The 20,252-nt window shown below is 41.4% G+C and overlaps 1 protein-coding gene across 12 annotated transcripts in view; it reads right to left on the bottom strand.

The window, feature by feature from the left end:
* ABI1 (abl interactor 1) overlaps positions 1 to 19,264 on the bottom strand; it is a 78,595-nt gene extending 59,331 nt beyond the window's left edge. For 10 of the 12 annotated variants that reach the window (XM_066315834.1, XM_066315861.1, XM_066315880.1 and 7 more), the window contains exon 1: positions 18,998 to 19,254. In XM_066315834.1, coding sequence (XP_066171931.1) covers positions 18,998 to 19,114 — 117 coding nt within the window. In that variant the 5' untranslated portion in view covers positions 19,115 to 19,254. Of the gene's footprint in view, positions 1 to 18,997 lie in introns of all 12 variants that reach the window. The other 2 variants (XM_066315906.1, XM_066315915.1) reach the window with 2 other exon arrangements.
* Between the last annotated feature and the right edge of the window lie 988 nt (positions 19,265 to 20,252).

Below are 20,252 nucleotides of genomic sequence, written 5' to 3'. Positions count from 1 at the left end.
TTGTGCATCTTGTCCTGCATCAATCTTTGATATATACAGAATGCATGCTTTCTGATAACACAGGCCCTACAGCCAAGGTTTCCACGTACTGTTTTCTTCACTAAGGTCTTGCCATTTTAGCTCAGAGATCTGTATGAAACCATCCAGTCAAAAGTTTTATTTTATGGGCTTACACTAACTACAACCTACAGCACCTAATTTTTCAAAGTCAATAGGAAATATTTTTACAGAATGGTGAAGATGTACATTCTGGAAGTGGCTTGGAGACTTCAAGACATCAGTACTTTAACCTGCCTGAGAAATAACTGGGGATACTTCAAAGTGGAAGGAATAGATTTCTGAAAAGTGGTTTCCCCACTCATAAAACAGGAGCAGATCTCCCTAATGCAAGAGTTTGTAACATGTGGAACTTCAGATATAAGAGTCTGAAGTTGCTGCTTCACTGAACTGATAAGGTTTTTAACAAATCAAACCTGGTCTTGAGGGTTTGTTACTTCTGACTGGTAATTGCAAAAGGCTTGGACATCTCTAAACTATCCACAAGATATATTCTTAGACCAAGTATTCTACATCCAAGCTGTAGTAATGTGTTGTTAAAAGCTTTAAATATACCATATACACTAGATTAACTTTTGGCTTAGGAGCTAAACGTAATTTATGTTGAATATCATGTCCCTAGATCACTGTAAATAACTGAGGAGTTACACACTGAAATAAGTAGGTACCCCACAGATACAGGTTCTCCCTTATCTGTTTTTCATAGAGCTTGTCAAACTGCTTTGTAAACACATTGCACCATGGTAGACTTTTTGGCTGTCACTGATGGTTATTACTTCAGAGCATCATTTATAAATTAAAGAAGAGAGACACAGGCAAGTCCCAGCAACAAGTGCCACAAGTTTCTAGATTCTGAAAAACTGTCAGGAGCCAACTACCTACCTGGAAGCCAGCCAAGTAGATCTAGACAGACTGTGGTTATTAGCAGCAGGTACTGAGCAGAGAGCATTCAGGGTTTCTATCACCACAAATAATGCCTTAAGGGATATATAACATTCCAAAGTGGCATAGGAAACTAAGATTTCAAAATTTACAGACAGGGTTGCTTACATTATGTATGCCATGCAGATAAAAATAAGAGTATCAATCAGGTGTGTCATCTCCTGCAGCAGGTTTACAGTACTTGTGCCATACAGCAATTCCACTGAAGAAATTCTCTCTGTAATGCATTAGGCCAGGCAACATATTTACTTCAAGGGGATGGATAATGTGCTGAGTGCATCCCAACATCCACAGAGTTGTATATGGCCTGGAATTTACCTGCCTACAAGCTGGACTGCTTCTCACTGATCAGCATCCCAATTCCCCCACTGGAAAGTGAAGTAAGCCATCAGATGAGTTAGCTCTGAAGTTCAAACTCAACCCTTGTCCAACATACTAGGAGAAGAGACACCCTCCAACAGCACCACAAACAAGGCTGTAGAGGGTCACCAGTACACTTCATCTACTGTCTTTCTTCAGCATAAGCAGATCATTATCCATATTCTTGTTACTGGAACCACTTGCTCTGCCATTCATATCATTATTATCACCAGCAAAAACAAATGCATGAAATTTAAAAAAGCATGAGTTTATGTGGGGACAAAGAACAGGAAGGGACTTAGTCCAAGTACAGCCTGATAAAATGACAGGACCAACCCAGCCTCCATACAAAGCGGACACACATTCCAGACCACTGGCAAATCTCTGAATTGCTAAAACTAAAATTCTGCATCACAAAGATCAGTACTAAAGTACATGCAATGCACAAGGGTTTTACTGAAGTGATTTTTATCATAACTTGTCATTTTGTGATACTTGTCTACCATTCCTGAATTTGTGTGCATGCAAGTAAAAGCTCAAGATTTTAATTACCCCATAGTTTGCAAGCTATTAATAGCAACATACTGCAGTCACTGAACATGTCCACCTCCTGTCCAAGGCCTCTCCAGGGGGCTGGCAGCCAATCCTTCACTAACAATGAAAACACGAAATAGAACAGACTATTCCACACACTTCTCTCTTCTCAGAGTGGGAAGTAGTGTCAAAAAGAAGTATCAAAGATCTTCATTACGTAAATACCTATTTGTTCCATGAGCATGGATGAACCTGAAAGCCAGGTAAGGTACGGAAGGATGCCTAACCATTAAGAGCAGTTCTAAACCCCAAGACACCTCTCACTATGGAAACCCCAAAACTAAAACCAAAATTATTAAAATTCTTTCAAGTTCCTTCAGTAAACAGTAATTCTTCACATCTACTAAGGCAGAAATCCTCAATAAACACAGTAAAGCTAGCATCTACCATTCAACTCAAGGGAATTTCCTTCCAGCATCTAAAACAAAAAAATCCACTGAGATGAAATAATACCATGTTGAGTTTCTCCAGATAAGATGCAGTAAGTCAGCTATGCAAAACACAGAGAAACTGGAAGAACTTGAAATCTCTTCTCCCCAGGTAAAGACCTTGCACAATAAAGCTGGCATTCATTCCAGGCACCAGAAGATGAGATGATCACCATCACCACTACACCACAATCCACAAACAAGATTTCAGTCTGTTTCTTTTTAGAAACACTATCTTGACAAAAAAACATTGACTAGTCAGCTTCCTTATCTCACGGGTCAAGACACACACCAAAATACTGTTTAACAAACACACACAGCAGTGTAACCAGTACTGCCTGTAATTCGCAAACTCTGTTTCAGACAAGCCCTTCCCCCAAATCCTGTATGCACGAGACAATCAGCTAGAAGCAAATCCTTCATTTCCATCAATAATATTCCCCTGACCAGTCCTGAATAGGCTTGATAGCAAATTAGCATTTCTATGGGCTGAGACCAAATTTAGTCAACCTCACTGTGTCCTTGCTGATTTTATTTTACTTAAAACTTGCTTTTCATTCTGTTGATTAACTGTAAATAGAAGAGTCACAATTTTTTGATCATTCTCTTTTTTGACGAAGGTAGAGGGAGAAAAGCTTCTTTATTAAGGGGACAAGTTAATTCCAATAGAAAGTTTAAGGGACATACATATATCATGTATGTGTGTGTGTATATATATATATATATATATATATATATATATATATATATACACAGACTTAAACAATAAATATTTTTTAAACAAACAAAAAAAATTGAGGAATTCCATTTTAATCCAGGCTGCAAACATTATAGCAAGAAATAAATCTCTCCACTAGGAACATGATTTATAAAGCAATGCAGACTCTGACAGATGGAGCCTGCGAAGGTACATGCCAGCTGCTCTGTTAGTAGCATTTTCTGCCCAGTGCAACAAACAAGGTTCATGTTGGCTCTGGACTAAGCCACTCCCTTTTTTAAAAACCAATATATATTATTTATATACAATAAATAAAAATACTGTTGAAAATGTAATTATCAATTCTTCTGCCAAATCAAATCAAAGAGATGTCTTAATAAATATGTTGGCACAATACATTGTTACTGTCAGTTGTCACAGTCTGTCTATACAACCATAATGGCATGCCACAATGAAATCAAGTGACAGAAGCAGACATGCCCATGTGTCACTTTCACACAGCCCTTGTACACTCAATTAGTAAGGCTTCAAGGCTGCACATGCAGCAAGGGTAGGAAATTTGGTCCAAGTCTTACAGGCTCTGACATCAGAGATATCAGCCAGAGCTCCAGGGTGTTGGATTCATTTAAATACCTCTAGGTAGATGTGGCACCTAGGACATGGTTTACTAGTGGACTTGGCAGTGCTGGGTTAATGACTGGACTTGATGGCCTTAAAGGCCTTCTCCAATCTAAATAATTCTATGATTCTGTGATTCTAATGCCACCCTTGGACTGTCTGACAGAAAAATACACTCTTGGCACTTCCTCTTCAACACCAAGAAAGTGTCTTCTCCCTTCAACACTAAGAAAGTCACCCAAGGCTTTGGAGTGTATGATTATTTTGGCACACTAGACAGCAGATAACAGTGAGTTAGAGAACTTAAGAGTGCATAGAATAGAACAAATAGAATGTCTCTCAAATATTGATCCTTTGTTTTTGTAATAGAGCTTGAAATTAAAATGGCTGTTTACTTTCTTAAGTGACAGCACCCACCCACAGATAGTAGTTCATCTAGCAAGACATGCTTCTTGGTAAGTCAGAGACTTTTCACTCATTTTTTTGGTGAGAATAGGAAGAAAATGCTTTAGTATTTATTAGTTACTTCATATCCTCTCTGTGATATAGTGGCAGCAACATAGAAACAAACTCAAGTTTCTCCAAAGGGAGAGAAAAATCAGAACCTAATAGACTTTCATGTCATGCAAGCCTTTGAAGCCAGACAGCTCAGAGTAACCTGCTTTGGGGCAAAGCTTCTCAGCTCACTCAGTGTGAAAAAGTTTCATTATGTTCATAACAATGTTTCCTCCTATGCATTTTGTTTACCTCTTCAGTTTACTCTCAAGGACTGATGACTCCTGACATGAAGTCTTTTATTTCTATTTTGACAAATCAAACTGAGGGTCTAAACTCAGAATACAGCAAACCTTTATCTGAAGACAAGCAACATGCTAAAATTTGATGAAGTCAAGCTTCAGAGACTACCTTTTTTTTCCTCACTTTAGTCCTCCCTACCTTCTATGCAGGCCTGGAATCATGCCAGATAGCACTGAGCAAGCAAGGTTAAAACAAGATTCAGCATAAAGGATCAAATTACAGTCTCATCTCAGCATGTCCGAGTATCACAGAATATTATCAAAGACGTTCCAGTAATTGAAAGGGTGGCTACAAAAGAGATGGAATCTCCCTTTTTACAAGTTACTCCTGGAAAGATTCCAATTAGACACAATAGGAGAAGTTTTCACAATGAGAACAACCAGTCACTGGAATGATCTGGTCAAGGAAGTGGTGGAATCTCCAACAAAGGACATGTTTAATATTCAACTGGACAGGGTGCTGGGGCATCTTGTCTAGGTGATGCTTTCTTTTGCCCAAGAAAAGTTGAGCCAAATGATTCTTAAGGTCCCCTTCCAACCTGGTGTTCTATTTTACATCAACAGTGCTCTGAACCGATACAACAGGGTAACCTTAACATCTGTGTGCAAAACAAACACTCAGCGTCAGTATCCACTAAAGGATTGGTCCAAAAACAAGCAGGCTCAAAGCTACATTCTGCACTGCAACAGGTTCCCACCATGGAGATGTCAGAGATGTTGCAGGACAACAAAGCAGCAAGGCAAGTAGGAAAAGAGAGCGCACAGAAAGTCATTTGCAGGCCTGTCCAGCTCCAGGGAGAATCTCAAGGCAAAAAATGTAGAGCCAAGAGTTACACTGATCTTCAGACAATCAGCAATTTTCTGGATTGCACGTGTTCCTAATTCAGGAACAGATTCTCATGTTTAAGAGTCACTTTAGACACACAGCTGCTGCCCAGATTCTACAGTTCAGGCAGTTCCCAAACATCACAGTATTCTTAAAACAAAGAAAACAATGACCATTATAGGATCAAATTCTCTCCTCATGCTTTGTATCGCTACACTGCTGACTATTTACTGTCTTGAAGATGAATACACTCAGTCCAGCAGAAAATCATCACATATCTCACTGCACTTAGACCAGAAAGTAGTGGATTCCCACAATTTTGTAGCAGCTTTTTTTTCCAGCACAAGGCATACTCTCACTTACTAAGTACACAGGCTATACAGTGATCTCATGGTAATAATGGACTGCAATACAAGGAATGATTGTTTTTATTGGAAATTGCATGTAATTGGAAAAAAAAAAATCAACCCAGTTTCTGTTCTTATCTTATCACATAAACAGCAAATACTGCTCAGACTTTGATGTACCCCTGGACCTGACCATATGATTAGCAACATTCCAAAATCTTACATGCAGCAGCTCACTTACATACTGGGTTATTTCAATTGTAACAAGTAGAAATTTATCTCCTCTAAAAACTACACACAACAGAGCAAAACAGATGGCTCAGGAGAATGGAGAAGGAATGGCAAGTCAACAATATTTCTTTCCCCACCAAAAAGTGAACAGAAGAATAGATAGCCAGAACTAAGTAAATATGGAAATCTTCACATCCAGTAATAAGTAAAACCTAACTTACAGAAACCAACAGAAGAAAGCAAGCAAATCCTTTCACAGGAAATACAGCAAAAAGTTCAGGAGTGAGGGAATTGCTTTGTTTGGTTTTTCTAAACAAAGTCCTTGGTGAGACAATTGCTGCGCTGTTAGCTAGTACAGCAGTAGTCCAAGTGAGTAACTCGCCCTAGTAATACAGCTGCAATGCCTCTTGCAGACACAATTACAGCAAAGTTTTCTAATCACTGTTGAAGTTCCACTGGTGTTTTTAAAATGTACCTTCAGATGATTTTAAAGACTGCTTCTCCCTCATGTACAATGTAGAGGGTAGATTCAGGCATATGCAGGAGGTGCAGAGTCATACAGATGACAGCAGAGCTGCACTTCAATGCAACCAGATGCATAAGATGCATAAGAACAGTCATAGCCGTCTCTCCCCTCCAGCAGTAAAACAAAACCTAAACTATTCTATTTCAGCACTTGTCATGGGGCCATCAGGACACTCTGCTATCTCATCTGTAATCAGCTTGAGTGGCCTTATCACAGCCACAGAGGAGCTGTGCTCAGAGAAAGAGTCCCCTGACAACAGGAACACATCACCACAGTTCCATATCCATACACAGCAGTACCCACCCACACCCACACTGCCACTGATGCCTTGGGAAGGCTGACCTGAAACAGAGACTGGACAGAGCTAGAGAATAAAGTAGATATTTACTGAAAGGCCTTTAGGCTACACCTTGTGCAGGACAAGAGCCTGACCAGGGCTACACTCAGGGTGGACTTAGAATGGTCATAAAATGCCCAATCAGTCACGATGTCTAAGACTTTTTTAAGTTTTGGTCCATTTGCATATTGGAGTTTAATTGTCCAATTACAGGTTCAGGTTGTGAGGTCTCATCCTTCTTGTTTTTTACTTCAGTCCACCATTTTTTATGCTTTTGGTGCTGTCCTTAGTCTTCAGCAGGAAAAGGATTTGTTTTGTCTACCTACTCTGTGAAGACAGCTTACAAAAATTCAATATGAGGCACAGAACTACACCCCTAGGCAGCACTGAATCTGAAAAACATGAAAGCTAAAACTTAAGGCATCATCTCTACCTTTGCATCTGTACATCCAGGAGGAAGCTGGGTTAAAACACATGGGAGGCCACAGGAGGACATGTACAGCAGTGGAGCAGCATGTGGGATTGTGGATCTGTCATTTCCAACTGCTTCAAAGCTTAGGATGGCCTCTCTACACTGCAAGAGGCAGAAGTAGCAGTCCAAGAAAATGTTATGCCCATTAAATCTGCTGATAAGTCTTACTATCAGAGATAAGATTCTCACTATGATGAGAGCATCTGCAAGCAAGCCCAGGACTGGAACAGTTACATTTCATAAGCTCTGTTCAAAACTCTAATTTAAAACAGCAAGAAGTGGCTGTGTCAGTAAAGAAAAAAAAATGCAGCTATACTTTAAAAACCTGCTGTTGATTTTACCAAAGAATAAGCAGTATTTACATGTAAATTAAATCCTGTATGAATAGGGGGACAGGGAAGAAAAAACTTTTTATACAAAACCAGCCTAAATACTGAAGATATGTTCAAAGCCAAACTGGAGACTGGTCTTTTTACCACCTCCTCTCCCCACCAGCTCTTGGGTTAGGGGACGGCTTTTTTGCTTCCTATCTTGTTGTTTTTCAAAGCAAACTGGAAAGCACAAAAAAACCAAACAGACCGAAAACAAGCATGTTTTCTTTTCAACAACTACAGAAATTAATTCTGCTATTCACAAAAGGAGAATTTTCTTATCATCATGGATGGCCACATTTTTGCACCCATTATATGTAAATGATGATGCATTTTTCTTAACTTTCACAATGGTTGCTTGCATTTAGTAATTTTCTGAGGAGGCAAGAAGCTTAAATGAGTGCCTTTGCTCATTATTTATGTTCTCTATTTGCATAACTCCTGCACAACTGCTCCATTAAACACCTCTTCCCCTCCAAGGCCAATTTTAAAAAGCCTCCTGCTTTATGAGACTGACAAGTATGACTCACAGTATTCCCCACATTCATTCCCCCAGGCCTCGTGGGATGTTATGCAGCCAGTAAAAGTACCTGTTCCAGTTCATACTCCCCCACTCCCGCTGCTGCTGCAGTACAGCAATCTGGGAAAAAGTAAAGCTATTTCTCTGCTGTAGGCAGGAAACAAATAGTAACAGTATTTGCTTTTCATATTGTCCTTCTCATCACCACAGTTAGCTAGAGAGAGTGGCTGCACACAATGAAGGTTACACACTCTCTTCCCCATTCTTCCTGTGCTCTTACTCCCACCAGAAATTGGGGAGTTTCTCATAACCCTCAAATTGCTTTTCAGTTATCCTTCAAACCATTCCCATTTTCTACCAGCAAGACAGAAAGCTATTCAGCACAGATTATCTACAAGTTCTTTCCATTCCCAAGGAATACATTTAAATACTCCACACATACGAAATTCAGGACCAAAACCAGCAACTTCTCTCTCCAGCACAGAAGCAGAAATCAACAGGTACCATATCCCTGCATACTTGGCTTCAATCCCTAGTAAACAAGCTTCTCTCATAATTACAAAAATACCTCCCCCTCAGTCTCTGAACAGTCAATATTCATTCACTGCAGAGTACTGAGAAGAGCTGATTTTACAGTTCATGTTCATGGACAATAGGTTTTCAAAGAGGGAATGTGTGCTAGAAAGCTTTCCACTGGCTATTACCATTCTCCACTGGTTAAAGGACAGATTGATAAGGAGGAATGAAATACACATTTAGAAATGACAGCCACTACTGAAGAGACACAAGATTTCTGATAAAGTAAGCTGCATTGTATGAGCCCAAGCTTGAAATACATCTATGGCAACAACAATTTCTCTAACATTCAGAGTTAAAGACACCTTAGAATATAGATCAAAAATCTGTTGCCATTTAAGACAAATCCCAGGACTACTGCAGCAACCACATCATTTCAGTGCTGGGAGAACATATGGTGTGCTGCAGCAGGAAACACACCCACAGTATTTGAAGAGCCCTTGTAGAGCCAAGCACTTCCAAACCAGACGCATATTTTATCTAACGCAGCTAAGGCCAGGAGTTTGCATCATAGAAACAACAGCTCCTCCCAGAGATTTAGAAATCCTCCAAGTCAGACAGCAAATCAAAAGCTGAACAATCCCCAGACAGGTCTTGAAGGTCTTGCCAATGTAAGTGCATTGATCCACCACATCTCTACTTGTTAGTCTGATACTCTCTGGACCTTGACTGAAGCATCATCCAAGCCACCTGCCATGAGGCATCTCAGCAGAAACCCTGGAGGTTATAACCATATTTTATAAAACCCTTTAAGGATCAGGTTCAGCTCTGCTTTGTGGACACATGCCTGTTAAGAGAATGCCATTCCTCCTGACACGTTCACTTTCCTTCACTGTTAAGAGAACCAAAGCCCTCCAAGCAGAGAAGTTTTATTATACCCATTCTGCTCCTTAATCTCGAATGAGTAACAAAAGGACCAGTTTCCTGAAGATGATGGGTTTCTCATAAAGGAAAGGCCTGTCTGCATATAAATATGAGAGACCTCCTAAGAATTTTACTAATAGGGAGAATTATGTCTGTCCCATTCCACACTGTCTTCCCAGCTGCATTCCATTTCCTCTGTATCCTGCTCATCACGGCTTCCTCAGGTAGTTAGGAGACTACTGCAGAGATAAGGCTTTAGTCTCAACTCTGTGCCAACAAAGATAATTTTAAAAATGAATGTGTATGTATGTCTTCAGTAGCTGCAGGTTTCGAATTACGAGCAAACTCATGCTAGTAGAAATTGTTTGTTGGAAAGGCATAATGAAAAATAGGTGTAAAATATAAATTGCAAGGCAGTAAAATATTCAGTTAAATAACAGACTAATTAAAGGGAGAATAGGTTTTCAGTTCAGATCTGAAATGAGAGAAGGTCAACAACATAAAAATGAGACAAAGAGGTCTAACAAGCTATCTGCACCAAGCAAATAGAAGACATGAGCAGGGAGAGAGAAACCAGCAAATTCACATTAAAATCACAACCTAGGAGAAGCACATGGAAAGAGAGAAATGTCACTAGTAATATTTAGTGACATAAGAGCAGCTAACATTACTAGATATGTGAAAAGACAACCCATAGCACAGCAATCTGCAGTTACTTAAATGTTCATGCAGTAATATGACGCACCTGCCTGGACACCTTGTTCTTCTCTTGCCTATTTGTTTCACACATATGTTTTCTTATCATAGGCTCCAGAAAACAGAGAACTATTGCATGAGGACCACAGCACACCTGCTACAACAGAGCCAAGTAAGATGCACGGCTGACAATGAGTGCTGCAGGACAAATTCTGCTTGGCAGATTTGCTGACTCTGAAGTACAACAAGGAGATACCAGAAAATGAAAGTAAAGATATGCATCTGGTAGAAGACTGGCCATGAAAAAAAAAAAAAAAGCCAACAAATAACCCCACACTTGCCTGATAAGGCACAGTTTATAAAAAGTATTATCATGTGAAACACTGGTGTGAAATTAGCCAGCAAAGGCCACACTTCAATTCTTTTCCAAGATTTGTTATGCTTCAAGTAGTAAACAATTTTTTTTTTCCTGGAACTATTTATAACTTCAGGACCACCCAGTAAGAACATTACATTCAACTCTAAGGATGTTAAACCAACATTTGTTTTAGTAAGACTCCTCTGGGCAAGTTCTGAGAGGCCTTCCTGCTTTCTTAACAAAAGTAGCAACAGTACCACATTTTATTCCTATTTGTCTTTGAGGTTACAATGAAGTTAGGACAGTGATGCAAAGTCCCATGAGTCCTTTAACTGTACATCACTACAGTATCAGACCTTCCTTGCACATGAGCAGCGTGCTTGCACTTTAACTTCTGCCTGTATAAAGAGTATACAGAATTGATTATTTTGGGCTCAGAGAAGGAGGGATGACACTATCACAAATATATCTGCTATCTTAACAATAAGAAACACAAGAAAGATGCAACCTCATTGCAGAAGAGACAACCTTTACTGTACTTTTAGAATATTCCACGATGTCAGAAGACACAGTACAGCATACATCATCACCTGTGGAGGTTATGGAAAGACTATCATAGAGGAGGCTCAAACTAAGGGTAGTTTTGATTTTCAGATAATTTTTCAGTTTGCCAAACCGCAGCACTTACTAAACACATTTGATCTGGAATCTTTGACAAGAATACTAATAAAAATAAAGTTCCCTTGTAAGTAGTCAGTCTTTTTCAGAGTTAAATTATCCTGCATCTTTAGCTCAGCTAAAGGTTACTTTAGCCCAGCAGATTACCTACCAATTCCAACTAATGTTACACAAACTGCCGAATTTTACATGTTGTACCAGAAAATGCTACACTCACGTCTCACTCCAAGTTGAAAGTCTCAGGCAGGATTCTCCACCCTTCCTCTTCTTCTGAGCTGTCAGCATCATTGTAACAAATATATATTCCACAGAGCAAGCATGCATGGCTCATGTTACCAGCATTAGGGGCTTGCATAAGTAATGAGCAATACTATTTGCAGTCTCAAGAAAAGGTGGCATCTACACTCAATTAACCCAAGGAAAATAACACATTCCCTCTAAAATCAGGTGGAAGAGTTTGGAGTTCTGTTTTCATCTGCTGCATAATAGATTGTTTAAAGAGCCCACCTGTTAGAAATGCTGTATCTTCTATTTCAATACCTGGCACTAAGCTGATGAAACACTTGACTGAGTCCCTCCAGCACAGTCAGGACAGACTGGGGCTGCAGGAGGAAAGGCATCTGCAGTACCATCTCGCTCAGTGTGCTCAGGAGCACACCGTGACCTATCCCCTACAGTACCCTGGTCTTGGCCCTCAAGGGCCCTCTGCAAGTTTTGAGCTGCAATGGGCTATTTCTGCAACTCACAGGAGACGTGAAGTCTCTATGGCCGCTGCCTCACCAGCAAGGTCAGGAAAAGGGAGGAACCAGACTGAGGCACAGTATCTACCACTTCAAATTTAGCAGTTACTTCCTTTAACATAGGGGTGGAGGGAGGTGAGGATCCCTCTGACCAAGCCCACCCGTCTCTGGTCACCAGTGCTCAGATTTGGGATTGGGGGGGAAGGAATAGCATCAAAGGAAGACCACTCTAGGGAATACATATGCTAAAGAGAGCAGGAATGCTCAGGTAATTATGAACAAGCCTGGACACTGAGTAAGCAGCGTCCCACAAGTAATTTCTTACCATGCAACAATAAAAACCACACTACACTCCTTTAGACTCCAAGTCACTAAACAAGGACTGAACACAGAGAGAGCAAGATACCCCCTTATTCCTCAAGGCTGTCTTGCTATGCCAGAACTGACGCTTTGTCCACACAGTTGCCAACCCACCCTTGTGCAGCTACGCAAGATTTCGGTCACCAGAAATGTCAAACACAGACTGCTTTCACTGAGAAATAGAGCGGCATCTTCTCGTGCCTCTGCCAAGACCCACCAGCACACAAACAGTACTGCGAGCGTTATGTAACTCCTGAGGTTCGCAAAGCAAAAAATTAGAATCTCAAGGCTCTTATGAGCGGCAATACGTAAAATTCTTAAAAAGTAATTGCTGCAATGAGTTCATTGATGGTTTCAGGTGCATATTTTCCCAAAAGAGTCATTACACTGCCTCTGTGTATTATACTGTCTCTGTGTTTCTGTGGATACCCACTTTTTGCAGTGTTGCAGTGCAACAGAGGCAGTCTGCAAAGGGGTGGGGTGGCAGGGGGAACAGCACTGGAAGTCCACACAATCAAGTTCTGTTCCCAAATCTGACATTACGTCCCTATATGACCTTCTATGAGCAAGCTATAAATTCCATGCCTCCACTTATGCTTTTGTAAAAAGAAGACAGTTCAAAATGCTAAACAAAGATACTGGGAAGTTACATCAGTTCTTTTGTTTCAGAGTTCAGGGGTTTTTTCTGTTAAACTTAGATTAGATACTGACAGGAACTTTGCCCTCAGAGCGACAGCACTTCCTACTTGTACTCAGCCTGCTCCTGTACTCTTACCTTCATTACAACTGCCCTCATTCTCCACTTTATGAGACCTTCCCAGGGCTCATCTATTTTCTCTTTACCAGGCGAGCCACTTACTGTAACAACCTCCTAGAGAACCAGGGGGAAGTATTAGATTGTTGCCCCATTTAATCATACTTCTTTCTTCCTTCCAACAATTCCACAGCAGGACTGTGCACAGCAGGAACAGCACAGGGAGCAAGGATCACACTCCATATACTGACCACAGACATCCTGCAAGCTTCTTCCTTCCAACAGCACACAAACAGAAGGGAGTGGGGAGCACTTCCCTTGTGGAAGAAACAATATGCACCTGTAAAATCTTACCCAAATCCATTTTACTGCACCTGATTAAGGCAGCACTTGTGAAAAAAGAGCAGGAATAGCAGCCAACATCTTGCTGACTTCTAAAACCAAATATACCAAAATTAATGGAAACATTTTGAATTTGGAAAAGCTCATCTCATATCATCTACCTCCTTTGGACACAGACTAGACATTCAACACCCTAGGATTCATTTTCTTCAAGTTCAGTGTAATCACTTGCTGATTCAGTGAAGTTGCACTACAGTCACATGAGCTCAAGTTTTATTTTCCAAAACACAAAGACACTTGCCTAGGAACAGAAGACCTACACAAAGCATAGAAGAGCTATAAGCCTAACACACCAATCTGTACCTATATTATTCTAAAAAAAACCCCAACACTATACACTGAACAGCCAATGCCTTTTATACTGCTGGCAAATATTTGCTTAAACTACCTTAAAAAGAACATTATTTCAAGGTACAATGCAACTCCTTTTTAAAAGAATATTATTTAAATATACAAAGCATAATCTATTATATGCTTGTATTTTATTTCATTGCTCTCTAATTTTGAACTATATTTGGTGTTACAGGAAGCGAACTTAACTTGCACTTTTTATCAAATGTTCCAAATTTAACAATGAAACTTGTGGAAAAAATATTACTGTATTTACTCTCAATACAAACTAACTAACCTATGAACATAAAAGCATGCAAGTTCTCACAGCACATAAAGGATTTGTATTAGTGACAATTTAAGAACCTTATCCTTTTAGAGCAGCTCATTTCCTGAATTAGACATTCTGACTGAACTTCTTTGTACTGAACTAAGTTAAGCCACTTTCCATGTGCCAGGCAATGAAATTGAGTGTCTGACCATTTACCAATGTCTAAAGAAAAATCACCAAAAAAAGGTTTGTTAGTGTTGGAAAGGAAATATCTACTGTATATAAGTGTAGAACATCCAACTTATAAAGCAAAAATAGTTCCTCTATGTACCTTGGAAGATCACAAATACTTACGAAACTTTTTGGATGCAACACTTCTGCTCAATGCCACACATTTACTTTTCTACCAGCTGGAAAGATATTTTAATTTTTTTGCAATAGCAGTTAAATTGAAATCTGCCTGCACTTTTGTCTGTTTTACCCAGAATAGCTCGTTAATTCACCGTTCAGTTTCCACATACCAGTCAGAAGCTACAGAAGGAAGTAACATGACAGAAAAACACACATTTAGGCAACACAGCACTTACTTCCTTAAAAGGTCTCTCAATTTATTTTTCCAAAGCTGCTAAATCTACCCACTTGAGACTATCAAGATGAGAATTTACACAAGAAGTGCAAGCTATTTGTTTAGAGATTCTCACAGTCATATTAAAATTATATTTGAGCTTAAAATCAAAAATTACAAATGGATCTTCACAAGTGGTCTAGAAACTTGAGACTGACAAAACCTAAGGATATCTGCATATACATAAATAAGGTTATAAGGAACACTTGATTTGGACAGTACAAAAGTTGCAAGCAGAGTTTTATAGCACAGAGAGGCCTCTCTGGGATACACCACTCGACTGAAATTGTTCAAAAGGATATCATCAGTGCAGTAACACTGCAGAAGCTGATTTCCTGTGTCATTCTAATGCTTCATAAGCTAATTATTGTAAATAAGTTCCTTAAAACACCAAAATAACTCATTACAGCCAGAAAAATGACTAGAGAATCTCCATGCAAGTTAGTATTTTTCAGCTGAAGAATCATAACTAGAACTGCAAATGCTTTAATTCCTTGTTATTTCTGTATTAAGTAGTTCTGATCAAGTTCATGCTGTCTAGGATACTGATGAAACTCCTCACTAGCATCTTCAGCTTTATGCTACAGATTGTCAAATAGCCTTTTGGTTACGAGCACATCAAAAGGGCTAGTCCCAGAATATACCTGGCAGGCAAAAGAGTTTGGGGAAGACATCAGCTATGGAATTTACATTCTGAAAATATTTTTTTAAAAATTAATACAGCTATGTATAAGAAAAATTATTCCAGAAAGCAAAAATATACCTAAAGATTTAAGGTTCAAAACCTGTTCTTAAAACTGTTCAGAGCTTAAGCTTCTAACCTAAAACAGGGATCTAATTTTCTCTCTGCTTGTAACTGAAGCTTCCAACCAGAAACATCAGATTTTAAATATTGTAGGAGATAATATACTAGTAATACTTATAATGCCCTTTCCCTTTTATTCAAAGCCAAAATCACCACCAAAACATCACAATATTCTTCAGTTACTACTTCTGCATTTAGTTCTCTTTATTTTTTCTGTCCCCTTTTTCTCCCATCCCCCTCAGGAGTGCCACCATACTCTACTTTCCTTTCAGCAGCGCAGGTCTTCCTTAGAAGCTTATTTGTTCTACTTCTCCTGAATTCTTTTCTCCTCCTAACAAATAAACTTTCTAGATAACCAGAATACACACGATCTGGAGGGCAAACTGTGTTACCAGCCAGCATTCTGATATAGTCACAATGTGCCTTAGCAAGAAACTGCTTCCTGCTTTTCTAAGAACAGCAATTTTCAACTTGAGATCCCTGAATGCTGACATCTTTTCTAAACGCTTCAGTAAAAGGATACTTACTCTCCACACAGCTACATTCACCCATTCACCATCAGGGAGCCAAGTTACAACTAGGTAAGTTTTTCCCCAATTCTCTCTCCTTTTTTTTTTTTTTTTTTTTTTTTTTTTTTTAGGAATCCTTAAAGACATTGAAGACAAATTCTCCTCAAAGAATCAGCACGACTGAAATTTTTCTCTCTCAGCTTAAGTAAAAGAGACAAAACAAAATTCCTGTATTTTTAAATTTTATTTTTATACACACACACACACACATATATATATATTTATGTGTATCTTGAATATAGCCATATTATGGGTGGGAAATTACTTTCCTGCTTAAGTTGGCAAAGAATATAAACCATAACACTGAGAAAGAACATCATTCTGTCTCCTATTACAATCACTGTAAATTGTTAGTGCCAGCACTTGGAATAGTCTGACGAACCTGTTCCACCTCAGTGGCACAACTCAGAGTGGGTAACAGCACATGGTGTTTTTTACCACTATGGAGCACTTAGCTTTTTCCACAGAAATAAAGGAAACCCTCCAAATCTGAAGTGGCTGAACTGTACCAGCTACCTACTACCAGCTAAGTTACAAGATGTAGCTACTTGTGAAGTATTTTAACGTTCACTTCAGACCCAGGTTCTCTATTCTGGTCTGGGATTTTTTATAAAAATGCTCAATTACATTGAACACATAGATTTCGTATCGTATGTTTGTTAAGCCTCTTCCTTTCCTTTTCTCCCTTCCCCACAATACTCATACACTCAAACCTCATAACCCAGTGCCCTGTGTCATATTGCCTAATCCGACAGTGGCCCCACCACATGCACTGGCAGTATAATCTGTTCAGCAGTCCAACTGGACAGCAGATGGCTTTGCATCAAGTGCTGATTAAAAAAACCACCTCCATCAAACATTTTAAAAAGACATCGTTTTATCAATACATTTACCATTTTTACTGAGCAAATGTACAATACATGTAAAAGACAAGTGAGACATATACACTTTCCAAAGCTACTGTAAAAGACTGCATTAGGAATTTTGGAATTCCAGCTTCCTTTCAAAAAGGGTAAACACAGCTGTGCAAAGATAAAACAGACCCCACCACCAATCCCACATCCAGTTGACCTTGATACTTGAGGTGAAAATGAGCTACCAAATTAAAAAAAAAAAAAAAAAAAGGAAAGGCCACCCCAAATGACCGTAATTTGCTCAAGTGTTGTGTTTATTTGGTTTGTTTGACAGAGGAAAGAGAAGACAAGTTTTATGACTCTCAAGAAAATGATGTAACTGAAGATTCCCTGCACCTTTCTGACATAGGGAAAAGTCAGGAGCAGGAGACACGTCAAAACTTGCGCTGCAATTACCATACTCATGTATTTGTCATATTTCCCATGAGTAAAACCAAATGAACCTCGCCTCTTAGAAACATTTATATCAGCAGCTTTCTCTGGGTGGAGCAAACAACTCGGAAGCATAAATAGGCATTAACTCATACTACTTCATATACCAAAAAAAAAAAAACAAAAAAAAAAACACCTTGAAAATATGGCTTGTCAGAGCAGTTTTAATTCAAATATCTTATGAAAAAAATAATCATTTTGTATTATTAAAGATGTGTTTTCATATTTACTGCTCTATTAATAAAACCAGTAAGATAGCTTACCAGCAATGATCGATACCAAAGACGTTAGTAACCTGTATTAAATACTTATCACAAGTGATCTGGTATTAGAGTCAACAAGTTCACTCTACGAGCTGTCTAGTAAATTATTTGCCTTTCCCCTTCCAATTTTTTTACGGGAAAAAAAAAAAAGGGCTCAGTTTCAGCATCTCTGGATGGTTCTGCATCCAGATCAGTATGAATAAATACACAGACTTAGAGTCACGTGATGTAAATCCTGAAAAAATAATAATAGTAAATTGTGCTTAAAGTAGCTTCACAAAAGCAGACTTAAAAGAAGGCCAAGTACTGGCAGTCTCTGGGAAGGAGAAAAAATCCACCTCGACCGGCGGAGAGACGCTACAACCAACAGAGCCTGTTCCAGCGCGAGAGACCCGGTCTGCAATCACTGCTGTAGGGTGTTAGAGCCGGGCAGGCTGCGAGAGGCACAGATTGCCATTTTGAAACGCCGCCTCACGCTCGCACGGCGCCGCCGGCCCACGGGCAGCCTCCTGCCCCGCACGCCGCTCACGGCAGCGCTGCGGACCCGCGGCCCCGCGGCTCCCCCGGCCCCGCCGCGGCTCCCCGAGCCCCGGGCTGTCCCCCGTGTGCGGGGCCCCTTCCGCTCCCCGCTGCGGCGGCGGCCCCGGCGGAGCGCGGTGCGGGGCCGCCCGGCACCCGCGCCCCACGTGCGGCGCATCCGCCGCGGCCACCGCCGCCGGCTGCCGCCCCGGGGCCGCTCGGAGGCCCCCGGAGGGAGCCCCGCCGCCGGGAAGCCGTGGAGAAACCCGGGATACCGGGTCGGAGCCGACCGCACCGAGAGGCTCGGGGGCCCCCGCGCCTCACTCACCCCCACCCCAGCCCTGGGAGGTCTCCGGGATGTGACTCATGATAAATAAATACAGGGGAGCGGGGGGGGGGGGGGGGAAGAAAAAAAAAAGGAAGAAAAAAAAAAAAAAAGACACACCCTCGGAGCCGGACTGACATAATAACCCCCTCCCTTCCCCTCTGGAGCGGGGGAAGGGAAGCCTGGCCGTTCAGCTGGGAAAGTTGAAAGAAAAGGCAAACCCGAGGGACCGGCTGCGGAGCGGGAGCCGCGGCGAGGGCAGCCAGGCGCCGCTGCCCCTCGGGCGGCTCCGGCCCCGCCGCCCGCACCGGAGAGCCCAGCCCCGCCGAGCGCCGCCGCCGGCCCCCGCTGCGCTGCCCCGCCGCCCCTCACCTGGATGTAGTTGTTTTCGCAGTAGTCGGCGACTCGAGTGAGGTTCTGGTAGCTCTCGAGCAGAGCCCGCTTGCCAGAAGGGATTTCCTCCTCTAGCAACATCTGCAACTCTGCCATTTTCCACCCCTCCGCATCGCTTCCTCTTGCATTAAAGAGACAGCGGCAGCGCCGGGCTCGCAACCCGCCTGGTATTATGGGATTCCTCCTCGCCTCGCTTTCGTGAACGCTCGCTTTCCCCACCCATCCTTTCCCCCTCCGAGGGGAGGGGAAAAGAAAAAAAAAAAAAAAAGCCGAGGAGGAAAAAAAAAAAAAAAAAAACAAGAAAAAAGAGAAAAAGCCCGCCCTCTCAGTGCGAAGGCAGCCGGGAGTTGTAGGCAGGGCCGGGCGCATGCGCGGGGCGGCCGCCGCTCATGGGCACCGCCCGCGGCCCGAGGGACATGGCGGGCCCCGAGTGCCCGGGCCTGCCTGGCTCCTGCGGCGGGCGGCTGCGGCCGCCTGTCCTTCTGGGGGCAGAGACGAGCGGAGACAATCATGTCCATCCCGCCTCGCTCAGAAAAGCCCCAGCTCCACAGTGCTGCCCGGAGCCAGGGGAGGTTAAAAATGTCTGGCAGGGAAGCACTACTCTGGTCATCTGGTCGTTTGGCAGGCTAGAAATTCGGAAGATCGCAGAATCAACTAGGTTGGAAAAGGTCTCTGAGATCACTGTGTCCAACCTATGACTGAACAGCACCATGTCATCTAGACCACAGCCCTAAATTCCATGTCCAGTGTTTCCTTAAACACCTCCAGGGACAGTAAATCCACTACCTCCCTGGGCGGCCCATTCCAAAGATGACAAAAGACTGGTAAGATGTTAGAAGGATCATGGTGTGGGGCAACTAGTCCCTTCCAGGGAGTTACTCCCGAGGGAGAAGGAGAAATACTGAATCCAAGTTGTGTAGATCTTCATCAAGACTTGCCCAGTATGACTACTAACAATTAATGATTGGCTGGATTTAGGTTCATAGGAAGAGCTTAAATACTTGGCTGAGATAAATACAGTATTCCTGCCACTCATTTACCTCAACTGTTAATCATTGTTCAGGGCCTTCTCTGGCTGTTTGCAACGGTATGGAAGACAAAGGTCTGGTGATAACTTACTACAATCTTTCTTGCATGTGTTTTTTGTAAGCAAAATCCTGATCTTGCAGTCATGCCAAGAGATAAGCCAGTAAGAGCAGATGACTGCTCAGCTGGGATGTCAGTGCCTGCTTTT

This window comes from Sylvia atricapilla, chromosome 1 (genome assembly GCF_009819655.1).
Source record: "Sylvia atricapilla isolate bSylAtr1 chromosome 1, bSylAtr1.pri, whole genome shotgun sequence".
Classification (NCBI taxonomy): Eukaryota; Metazoa; Chordata; class Aves; order Passeriformes; family Sylviidae; genus Sylvia; species Sylvia atricapilla.
Note: the sequence above shows the minus strand (reverse complement) of the source record. Positions and strands in the feature narration are given on the sequence as shown.